Here is a 12,185-nt window from a genome sequence, read left to right on the forward strand (position 1 = left end):
GGATGGGGAGGATTTTGGATGGTTTTGGTTGAATGGCGTGGGCTATGTTTGGAGGAATTTGGGATGGTAGTTTCTTATGGTTTTTGGGTTTTGGGGGGTTTGAAGCATTGAATAGTTGAGAGAATTTTGGATAATTTTGGTTGAATGGTATAGGCAGTGTATGCAGAAATTTGAAATGTTTTCTTATGATTTTTGGGTTCTGGGGGTTTTGAAGAATATTAGAGAAAATTTTGAATAGTTTTGGTTGAATGGTGTGGGCAATGTTTGGAAGAATTTGGAATAATGGTTTCTTGTGGTTTTTGGGTTCTGGGGATTTTGAAGAATGCTAGAATTTTGGATAGTTTTGGTCGAATAGTATAGACAATATATGGAGAAACTGGGAATGTTTCCTTATGGTTTTTGGGTTCTGGGGGTTTTGAAGAATGTTAGAATTTTGGATAGTTTTGGTTGAATAGTATAGGCAATGTATGGAGAAACTGGGAATGATGTTTTCTTATGGTTTTTTGAGGGATTATATCAGTTGAGTACAATATAATAAAATACTCGGTAGTTCTAGCGTTTTCTTTTGTAGCAAAAAAAAAGTAGAAATGATTATTTGGCGTTACAACTTAGTTGAATCATTAAACAGTTTCATTTTATATTTGTCTTGTATATTGCAATTGTTTTTCATTCAGAAGCGTCACTGACATGACCTTAAGGTAAATTTGATATGGGGGATAGCATTGTTTATTTGTTTTGAAGGGGGTAACTCGGATTTTTTGGGAAAACGGTATGTATTGAATTTTTTGAAAATATAGCGTTTTGCTTTGGAAGAATTAGAGATCTACCTTTGAATAAGGGATGAGAAAATCATGGATTTATTGGCATTTCATTTGTTTCTTAATGTTTATACTAATTAAATATTATCCTGTGGAATAAGACACTAATGGTTTCAGGGTAACGAACTATTAAGCTTTAAATAAATTATACAGGTAGAATAAAAGGAAAAACTGTTTTGTTCAATTAAAACGGCCGACTGTCACGCACGCGTACATCGATTTTAACCTATCTATACATTTTCTTGAAAATTTGATCAAGCATATTGCAAATGGAATAGTTTGAGTCGGTTCAATACTTACCACAGTGATATACAATACTATGAATACAATAATACAAACACAAAGATGGTAGTCTATTAAAGTAGAACGTGATTGTTTTAGTATGTCAGCTTGCAGTTTTTATTAAAAAGTGCAACACCAACAGACTTATTTAATATAAAGAAAAAAGGTTTAAGAACGCCTGCTGTAAGGTGCTAATTGAGATTGTGTGAGTTGCAGTCCAGGAATGTTGTTGAATCCAAGCATCTGTAACATTTCTTTCGTTTCTGGGTCGACTTCGATGATGTCGTGTTCCAGAGCAGAAACTTCAGGAACATAGTTGTCTCTGCGTTCCCTCTCTTCTTCTTGCAATTTAATAGAAATGCCACGGACTTGACTGTGCCTCAGACGCTTCATTAAATGTGTAACAAATCTGTTCGATAAATAAGAATACGAAGAATTAGAACTAGAAACCTAAGGCAAATTATTTTTTTCAATTAGCTTATATTATTACTGTTACTAAACATTAGTTGAAGTACAAAGAAATCATACATTAGTTGATTGATTAGTATGACAAATTTTACCTATGTTTGAAAAACATAATCATTTATGTAATTAATGTACTGTTAGTACCATCATAAATATCCAAAATAATTTATAGTTTATTAGAAAACCCTCTGAATTTCCATAATACATTTGCTTTATATTGTATATTAATATTTGAGTCATTTGTACTGCCATTTGTACCATAAGAAGTTATTTGATTTGATACACTGTAAAGTTCTGTTATTAAAATATTCAATACTTAAATTCAATAGTAATAAAAATTCCAAGCATCATCCAAGAGAATGCAAATAGGATGCAAAAATCCACACTCCTCTCATTGACCTTCTTTTGAACTATGCGCAATATAATCATGAAATAATAAATCATATTGGACCACATAGTTCAATAATTTTCTGAATTATTGTTTAAAGAAAATTATGAAACTAGTTTACATCACATAATCATTATGTTTATCAGTTTATTAACCTTCTGTTAGGTAAAACATTACGATACCACACTATTTCATTACTTCAACCTGTTTCGCTAATTAAAAATAACGCATGTATAACCGAAGTAACACACAGTTAAAGAATACGTACCCAGCGATTTTGTTACGCAAAGATTTGCTAGGAATAATAGCAATTTCCTCGCATATCCTTTTATTAGTATGGAAGTCCATAGTCAATCGAGTATAGTACTTCTCAATAATAAGTTTCGCGGCCTTTTTGACCGTCTTTGTCCTGACGCGACTCTGTAAAAATATTTTTCACACGTACAAACCATTTTCCAATTAAATTCATTTCTCATACAACATTGATATGCTCAATAAAAATATAACATAACCTCAACACGCAAGTCTGCGCATAGTGAGCGTGTACGATATGTTTAAACAAACAATATATCAATTTTTATCGCCAATATATTTATTGCTATACTAAAATATCATTTGTTTAAAAAGTTAACAAAGGATTGCTGAGATATTTGATGATTATTTCTAGGAAATATGAAAATATACGCACCATGATGGATAGTGTAGCGGAAAAGACGTAAACCAAAATGGAAGAGAGACACTACCGCCACGTAACTATCAACAGTAGCGGCAAGGTAGAGAATTACACGAATTCGACGATAGTAGAGTTTATATTTTTTTAATATTTATCCTGGAAAATATAATTTATCTATGGACAATAATTTTAACCTGATCAGGAAGGAATGTATTAATTAAAACAAAAATCAATGACTTTATTTTTAACTAATTTGTGTTTAGTACATTGTTATTAAGCGACATCTTGTGTTGATAATATAGGAACCTAATATAAATATTAATTCACAAAATTATAAACATTAATCGTTTGTACTCGAGAATATTTGTTAAGAAATATTTATTATTTTTTAATGAAATATCAATGATATTTTTTACAGCTAACAAAATATCTTGCATAAATTCAGTGATAGAATTATTTTATTTATTTTCCATCTGTTGATACATTATACAAAGATTTAACAGTGAATTTTTAATTTTTAATTTAAAATCATTTTCTATCATTTTTATTAAAAATTTAAAATTTTATCATATCCTTATTATCTCAATAAATCACCAACTCAACTTCTACTCAACAATATAAATAAGTAACATTAACAATTTTCCAAAATTCTAAACAATATTAAATATTCATTATTTTTTAATGAAATATTAATGATAATTTTTACAAATAACAAAATATCTTGTATAAATTCAGTGATAGAATTATTTTATTTCAATGTACCATCTGTTGATATATTACACAATGATTTACGAATTTTAAATTATTTATTTAAAATCATTTTTCATCAATTTTATTTTAAATTATAAATTCAAGAACATTTTCCATCAATTTCATTCAAAATTTCAAATTTAAAATCAATTCCCATCAATTTTATTTTAAATTATGAAATTAAAATCATCTTCCCATCAATTTTACTTGAAATTATGAATTTAAAATCATCTTTCATCAATTTTGCTTCAAATTACTTATTTAAAATCATTTCCCATCAATTTCACTTTGAACCACGAATCCAAAATCATCTTCCATCAATTTTCCTTCAATCCACAAAATCATTCCCATCATCCCCCTCAAAACATCAAACCTCCATATCCACAAGCTCCCAAACCCCAAAACCCCATTACCATCCACCCCAATCCTGCCAAAAGATGTCAGCACGACCACCTCCCCCTCAGTCCCGTCCGTCGCCGAGTCAAAACATGACGCACGCTGCGCGCTGTCCTCCCGAAATCATCTCAAAAGTGTCCCAGTGCCAGCCTCCGCAAGTGACATTCGTCCTCGCTGACTCGAAAACCGCTCTCATCGTTGCCTCTTCCTCGGCCAGCAAAAAGTCTCCCGCGAAGTGCCAGAAAACCGAGAACAGGTGACAGACGAGCGGCGGGGGGGCCGGCAGCACCGTCGAATGAGTCCCGAGTGAGATGGTGCGCGCGAGCTCGTCGAACGAAGCGAAACGGACGACTCGTTCAAGCGTCGTCGGTGTCGGCGCGCGCAGACAGAGGGCGCCACCGGCGCGAGAGAAGGAGCGCAGTGCCGCGAGGGAGAGACGACGAGTTTGTTTATCGCCCTGGTGAACGGTGAGAGCAGTCAGTGCGGTGCTACACTCGGCCCGTGGTGGTTCGGACAATTCGGCTCGCGTCGGTTCTGAGCTCGTTGTGCGCGGGTGCGTGTTCGTGCTGCGGAGACCTCGTGCCGGAACATGCGGACTGATACCTAGTGCGTGCCAGTTGACGTACGAGATACATTGGAACTCTGAGGTAAGTCTCGAATGTGTTCGATTTCGTTGTGGCGATTCGAGGTTAGACGTGCCTTTGTTTTCCGTGACTTTCTCTTTGGAAGTTTCGGGACGTAGGGTCTGGTGTGGGTTTGTTTGAGCCTCGGGTCGTTGATCCCTTTCTTTCACTTTCGGAATACTCGACTTGTGCTGAGTCGGTTGCACGATGCAAACGCTGGGCAAGCGTTCACGTGCAGGTTGTCGCCAGTGCGTAGATTCGATGGGGGCTTGGATTTCGGTTTGGCTGTTGGTTTTGAGGGGGTTTTGTGGGAATGTTGAATTTTGGAAATATTGTGATGAATTTAGGGAAGTGTTAGGATAGAATGTTGAAAATTATCTAGATATTATGTAGGGGCCATTTGATTTTTATGGGATTTGGGATGTTGATTTTGATGGGCTGTGTTTATAGGAATGTTGATGAATTTTGGGGAAATATTGTAATATAATTTAGGATAATATTAGGATAGAATGTTAGACATTGTGTAGATGTTAGGGGCCATTTGATTTTCATGGGATTTGGAATGTTAGTTTTGATGGCGTAGAATGTTTATGTATGTAAATGACATAGTGGGAATGTTGTAACGAATGTTAGGAAAATATTGTAATATAATTTATAAAAATTAGAAATTATATATGTTACATAGGGGCCATTTGATTTGTATGGGGATTTGGGATTTGGGATGTTAGTTTTGATAGGGTAGAATGTTTGTGTATGTAAATGACATAGCAGAAATATTGTAATGAATGTTAGAAAAATATTGTAATAAATATTAGACAAGTATTAATAAAGACCCAACTTCTGTTGGGTACAATAAAAAATTGTTACTTCAGACTCATCAATTGTTCCCCTCCACGGAAATCTTTAGTAAAAGGCGAAAGATTTATACGTGGTTTGAAGGGAAACCAGAGTTTTAATATTACAATATAATATTAAAAATTATACATATATATGTTATATAGAGGAGCAATTTGAAATTTGGAATGTCACTCTAGATGGTTTAGAATATTTATGCATGTAAATAAAATAGCAGAAATGTTACAACGAATGTTATAAAAATATTATAATAAATATTAGAAATTATATATAGAATTATATTAATTTAACAAAAATCAATATTGTTCTGCTATTATCAATATATTACTTTAAAAATAATTTTGTATTTACAAACTACAATTTCTTTACTAACTAACTAATCAATACAACTGATAAAATAACTAAATAATCAATATATCCAATAAAATGACTAAATAATTAATATATCCAATAAAATGACTAAATAATCAATATATCCAATAAAATGACTAAATAATCAACACAACCAACAAAATAACCAAACAATCAATACAACTAATAAAACAATTAGTCATCACAGCATTTCATTTCTTTCCCCGGTTCATCTGAAACATTCAGTTCCTTTCGTCTGTTAAATTTGAATATTCGCGGGTCGATCTTGCGGTAATTGCAGGGACCGTATCGACCACGTAATGGCGATGACCATAACTCGGAATTGATACCCCATGGTTGTTCCGTCGCCGCGCTCGCTGGACGTCGGTCGACTGGAAATTAGGGTGGATCGAAATTTCGCAGGACAGTGGAATTTTTTTGGCGATCACGTGGAAGCTAGCGTTGCGGTTGTCGCTGCTCGCATACGTGATTCGATGGATACAAGTATGTAGTTCGGTTAGCGAGCGTTTCAATGTTGACACGTCGACTGCCACCGGCAACAACGTTTTACCATGTGTTTTGACCTTCGTGAGATAAATAGGAATGTTCAATGTTGAATCTTTTTGGCTATTTTAATTTTTTATCGGTTGTTTGTGTATTTATATTTGTGAGATAAATGGGAATAATTCTTGACACGTTGAATGTTGAATCATTTTGTTTGTTTTAAATTATATTAGATTACATATTTCAATATATTTTGGATATTCTAATTTTATATCGGTTGTTTGTATATTTATATTTGTGAGATAAATGGGAATTATTGATACGTTGAATGTTTAATTATTTTGGTTATTTTAAATTATATTAGTTTATATATTTCAATTTATTTGTTTAATATAACTTAAACAAATAAATTGAAATAATAATATAACTTAGTTTATATATTGCAATTCATTTGTTTATTTTAACTTATCTTGGTTTATATATTTCAATTCATTTTGGTTATTTTAATTTTATATCAGTTGTTTATATATTCATATTTATAAGATTAATGGGAATAATTATTGACACGATGAATGTTGAATTATTTTGGTTATTTTAATTTTGTATCGGTTGTTTGTGTATTTATATTTGTGAGATAAATGGAAATAATTATTGATATGTTGAATGTTGAAACATTTTGTTCATTTTAACTTTGTATCAGTTGTTTATATATTTCAACGACGAAAGCGTTTACTTTGTTATTAAAATGTTGAAAATACATTAACGTACAAATGAAAATATATTAAGAAAATAATATATAATATATAATAACAATAACAATAACAATAACAACAATAATAATAATAATAATAATAATAAATGAAGAAAATAAATAAAATCGTTGAAAATCACTTCGAGATAGATAACAGATGACGAAAGCACTTACTTTGTTATTAAAACGTTGAAAATAAATTGTTAAGGAAATAATATATAGTAATAACATCTATATAATATACAAAAAAAATGAATAAAATCGTTTTAGATCACTTCGGAGTCAGTGACGGACTCTCAACGAGTCTTTACTGTTGAATCTCTTTTTAAAGTTCAATATTCCATTGTTTGAGCTAGAAAAACTCCGGGTAAACTGAATAATATTTACGTAAACCGTCCCCAGTTAGTTGGGTACTTAAGAAATTAACGCGACGAGCAATTCCTCAAGGCGATATCGCGGAGACGTTGAACGGTGATCAAAAGCACCGTGTTCCTTGGCTAAGGATCTCGAAATATTAATTGCACTCGCGGATGTTCTTCATACTTCATTCATTCATTATTTGTCATTCAGTATTAACCTTGACTCTCAGTGACATTTGAACTTTCCACTGAAATTTTTTCATTATTTCATATTGCATTTCTAAGAGTTTCTTTCGTTTAAAATTTGGGCAATAGAAACAAAAGCAATAACATTTTAATCGTTGCTTTGATTAATCATTTCTCGCGGTAATAATAAATATTTCTCTGAGAAATCATTCAAGAAATAGCATAATGCACTCTTGGAGTTTCTATAGCGAAATTTTAAAAAGTCATTTGAACTGCTCGGTAGTTTTAGTGTTAAGCGACACAGTTATCTAAACACGAGATCGTCTAATTATTCTAGTCATGCATCGATACATGAAATATTTCTATAAAACAGCTTTGTTTCTTAATTGACGTATTTACACCTTTATTCCTTAATCCACGTATGTTTTTTCATTAGTTTCATACGAAAATCTCAAACATTTCTAACAAAAATCTCCCGAGTGCAAAAGTTTAAGTTAATCTCGCCATCTTCCTACAGTAAGTAACTCACTCGAAACGATTGTTAAACGACAAAGTAATCTAAACACGAGATCGTCTAATTATTCGAGCCATGCATCGATATAGCAAAGGTTTCTAAAACTTCGTTTATCAAGCTTTGTTTCTTAATTTACATGGTTTCTCATTAGTTCGTCCAAAATAATGTCTCATACGAAAATATCGAATGTTTCATGCGACATGTGAAACATTTCTATAAAACAGCTTTGTTCCTCAATTAACGTATTTCTCATTAATTCATCCCAAATAATGTCGTCTACGTCTGAAAGCTCGTAAAACAGCTTTGTTTCTTAATTTAGGAATATTTTCTCATCAGTTTCATAGAAAAATATCAAATATCTCGAAATCTGCATGCAGCAAGTAAGTCACTCGAAACGATTGTTAAGCGACAAAGTTATCTAAACTTCAGAGATCACCTAATTATTCCAATCATGTATCGATATATGAAATATTTCTATAAAACAGCTTTGTTTCTTAATTTAAGAATGTTTTCTCATTAGTTTCATAGGAAAATATCAAATATCTCGAAATCTGCGTGCAGCAAGTAACTCACTCGAAACGATTGTTAAACGACAAAGTAATCTAAACACGAGATCGTCTAATTATCCGCGGCGAGGCAGCCGAGCGTCCCATTTCTCATGGCCGCCCGATACGGTTACCTAACAAAATCCTCGGCAAGCGGGTCAACGAAGAACAGTCACCGACGCGTCGCCGAACGATCGACCGGGAATCGGTCAGGATTTCGTCTCTCTCGTCGGCAGAATCCGGAGAAAACAGTTACAGGACGATGATCTAATTTCGATGAACTATCGAACCGAGCGAAGTTCGGCAAGCAGCTGCGAGTCCCCGGCGAACCGAAGCCGATACCGGTCCTATTGTCGATAGTTACCGCGAAACGAGCGAAAGTTAAAGTTAAGCGGAGCGCGGAGTTAACTGTAGGCCCGTGTAACTTTCGAGTCACATATTAATATTGTGGGAATGGATGTATTTGAGCGTGCGAATAGATATATTGATGACTGATGAATGTAATAGATGAATGACACGTCGTCTTCGTAGAATATATTTCGCGAGACGCGGAGTTTAACCCTTTGCGCTCGAGAATATTTTAGAATATTTAACAAATACTCGCTATTTTCTGATGGAATGTCAGTGATGTTGTGGGAATGGATGTATTTGAGTGTGCGAATAGATATATTGATGAGTGATGTGTGTGAACGCGTTTGGAATGAATGTTCGAAGCATTGGAATATTCTAGATTATATTGATTTTTATGTTAATAATATTCGTTTTCTATGAATGTAGAATATTCGAAATATATGTGAAGTTAATGCATAATGAAAGAATGTTCTAGAAAGGGTGAGTGAGACAAGAGGTGACAAGAATACAATATTGTGGCATCTCGTTGATTCATTTCATTTTGCATTGAAATATTATTAGGGGAGAATTGTTGAGTTTGGAATATTGTTAGGTGAGAATTTTTGAGTTTGAAATATTATTAGGTGAGAATAATTTTTTAATTTAATTGTGATCAAGTGGATTATATTATTATGTTGTTTTCGATATTGTTAGTAAGAAGAATTTTTGAATTTGAAATATAATTGAGTGAGAAGAACTTTAGAATTTGAAATATTAAGTAATAATAATTGTTGAGTATAAAATATTATTAAGTAATAATAATTTTTGAGTATAAAATATTATTAAGTAATAATAATTTTTGAGTATAAAATATTATTAAGTAATAATAATTTTTGAGTATAAAATATTATTAAGTAATAATAATTTTTGAATTTGATTACAATGAACGGCTTCCATAAAAATAAAATGATTTCATTTTAAACGTATCTCGGAAGTCATTTTTAACCTCGGAACCGGTCATTTCGTCTGGCGCGTCGTCCTAGTGTCAAGTATCTCGTCAATAATAATAAAAGGTCGCGCTTAAGCGTGCGGGAGCATCGTAAACAGACGTTGCGTATCGCTCGGTCAAAGGTTAAGAGCCGGCTCGCGAGCTAGAAGCCGAAAGATGCGATCCGAAGATACTGTCCGTCGCGCGGCCATCGATTCCGCGAATCTAGATGGACAGTCGAACCTGTTTTTGTGCAATTCTCTTCTATGCAATTGTTTTTTTGTGCGATTTATTTTGTGCAATTTATTTTAATTAGGTATACGAATTCCAACGGTGTTGTTGTTATATAATATCATTGATTGCTTGTGTCAATTATATCATTGATTTCTTGTATCAATTGTTACTTGTTTTATCAATTATGCCATTGGATACTTGTATCAATTGTTACTTGTTTTATCAATTATATCATTGATTACTTGTATCAATTATATCATTGGATACTTGTATCAATTGTTACTTGTTTTATCAATTATATCATTGGATACTTGTATCAGTTGTTACTTGTTTTATCAATTATATCATTGATCACTTATATCAATTACTACTTACTGTACCAATTATATCAATTATTACTTGTATCAATTATATAATTGATTGCTTGCATCGATTAATTTATATCAATGAAATGAAAGCTACTTTCAGGATAATAAATGTGCGGTGAATATATACATAAATTTGGTAAATGTATGAGCGACTTCCTCGTTAACTTCAATGACACTGAAATATGTCGTCGAGGATGTCATTCTCAATAACGTTTGTTTATACGTAGACTCATCGATCTCTTTTAGTTCACAAGTTATATACATTTCAAACGACACTCAATTAACATTAATTGTTTTAATGGTATTCCACGAACAATGTTCAAACTCACGAAAACCTTTTCCTCCAACCTCGCAGACAAAAACAATTATAAACTAAAGTAAACCAAACAATAATAAACTAAATCAAACTAAACAATGACAGACTAAAATAAAACAAACTAAATTGTCTTACAACACATTTCCTTCGACACCCAATTAACATTACCATGAAAACAATTATTCCACGAACAATGCTCAAATTCACAATCTTTCCTCTTCGACCTCGCAGACAAAAACAATAATAAACTAAAGCTAACTATACAATAATAAACTAAAATCAAACTAAACAATGATAGACTAAAATAAAACAAACTATATTGTCTTATAACATGTTTTAAACGACGCTCAATTAACACAACCATTGAAACAATTATTTCTCGAACAAAGCTCAACCTCGCAACCTTTTCCCTCCAACCTCACAGACAAAAACAAACTAAAATAACAAATACAGTGAACCAACTAATTTTTACCAACATATATTACAACACGTTTCAAACGACACTCAATTAACATAACCATTAAACCAACGATCCCGAACAAAACTCAACCTCGCACCCTTCCCCTCCCCTGGAACCCAAACTAACCCGACGAACCTTCAACCCAGCGAACGCGAAAAATCGGCCGAATTCCGTCTGCAGAAACATTGTACTCGCCTGCACGCAGACAGTAATTAGTAACAGAATACGCGAGCACGCCCCGGCCGATGATCGTTCGAATGATCGACGTTAATAGGAGTTAATTACCAAAGTTGCGTCAACCGGCGTCGGCCGGCGCGCTATCCGATCGCTAGCGAACCGCAGACTCGCGCTCGATATCGGTGTCATCGATTCGAGATATTTTTAACCGGAACGGTACCGATCGAACGCGCGAAAGCCGGCCGCAATTACGCTAAAATCGTTGCGGCCTAATTCGCTTTTTTCTTTTTTCTTTTCTTCTCTCGCGAGAAAGGGAGAAGTATTGGAGTAAAGCGCGTGGCGAGTCAATTGTAATTACGCGAGGAGCATGCGACGTTTGTCGCGTGAAACGAGCCACGAGGAACAGCTGCACGATATTTCTGTTCTAATTACAGGCCCCGGTTAGGAGCGACTCGACGAGCGTCCGTCGTGACGAGAAAAAACGCGATAAGACGTGTCTGACCTGAACACCTACCGGCTCTGTGGGTGATACAGAGATTGAGAAATTTGGAGGGGTGTGATTGGTTAGTTGTATCGGTTGTATGATTGATCGTTTGTGTTAGTTGTTACTTGGTTTGTTGATTGTATTGTTGATTAGTTGTTTTATCAATTATTACATGTTTTTATCAATTATATGATTGGTTACTTGTATCAATTATATGATTGATTGCTTATGTCAATTATTACTTGTTTTGTCGATTGTATCATTGATCACTTGTATCGATTGTATCATTGATTTCTTGTAACAATTGTATCATTTATTACTTGTGTCAATTATATCATTGATTTCTTTATATCAATTGTATCATTGAT

At 33.4% G+C, this 12,185-nt stretch overlaps 2 protein-coding genes and 1 non-coding gene across 4 annotated transcripts in view; 1 reads left to right on the forward strand and 2 right to left on the reverse strand.

The window, feature by feature from the left end:
• Window positions 1-1,190: 1,190 nt before the first annotated feature.
• Window positions 1,191-2,739, reverse strand: RpS17 (ribosomal protein S17). The gene is made up of 3 exons (XM_031981164.2): window positions 2,642-2,739; window positions 2,222-2,373; window positions 1,191-1,509 (listed from the first exon to the last, which is right to left on the reverse strand). Exons 1-3 carry the CDS (start codon window positions 2,642-2,644, stop codon window positions 1,269-1,271), a joined length of 396 nt encoding a protein of 131 aa, XP_031837024.1. The 5' UTR covers window positions 2,645-2,739; the 3' UTR covers window positions 1,191-1,268.
• Window positions 2,740-3,841: 1,102 nt separating this feature from the next.
• The window catches only part of Fur2 (furin-like protease 2), a 527,066-nt gene continuing 518,722 nt past the window's right edge, over window positions 3,842-12,185 (forward strand). For both annotated transcript variants that reach the window (XM_031981165.2, XM_031981166.2), the window contains exon 1: window positions 3,842-4,419. The gene's annotated coding sequence lies outside the window, so the exon portion shown is untranslated. The remainder of the gene's footprint in view (window positions 4,420-12,185) is intronic.
• LOC116428943 (U5 spliceosomal RNA) lies at window positions 5,226-5,348 on the reverse strand. The gene has a single exon (XR_004235396.1). It is a non-coding gene; the product is annotated as a U5 spliceosomal RNA (small nuclear RNA).

This window comes from Nomia melanderi, chromosome 1 (assembly GCF_051020985.1).
Source record: "Nomia melanderi isolate GNS246 chromosome 1, iyNomMela1, whole genome shotgun sequence".
Lineage (NCBI taxonomy): Eukaryota > Metazoa > Arthropoda > Insecta > Hymenoptera > Halictidae > Nomia > Nomia melanderi.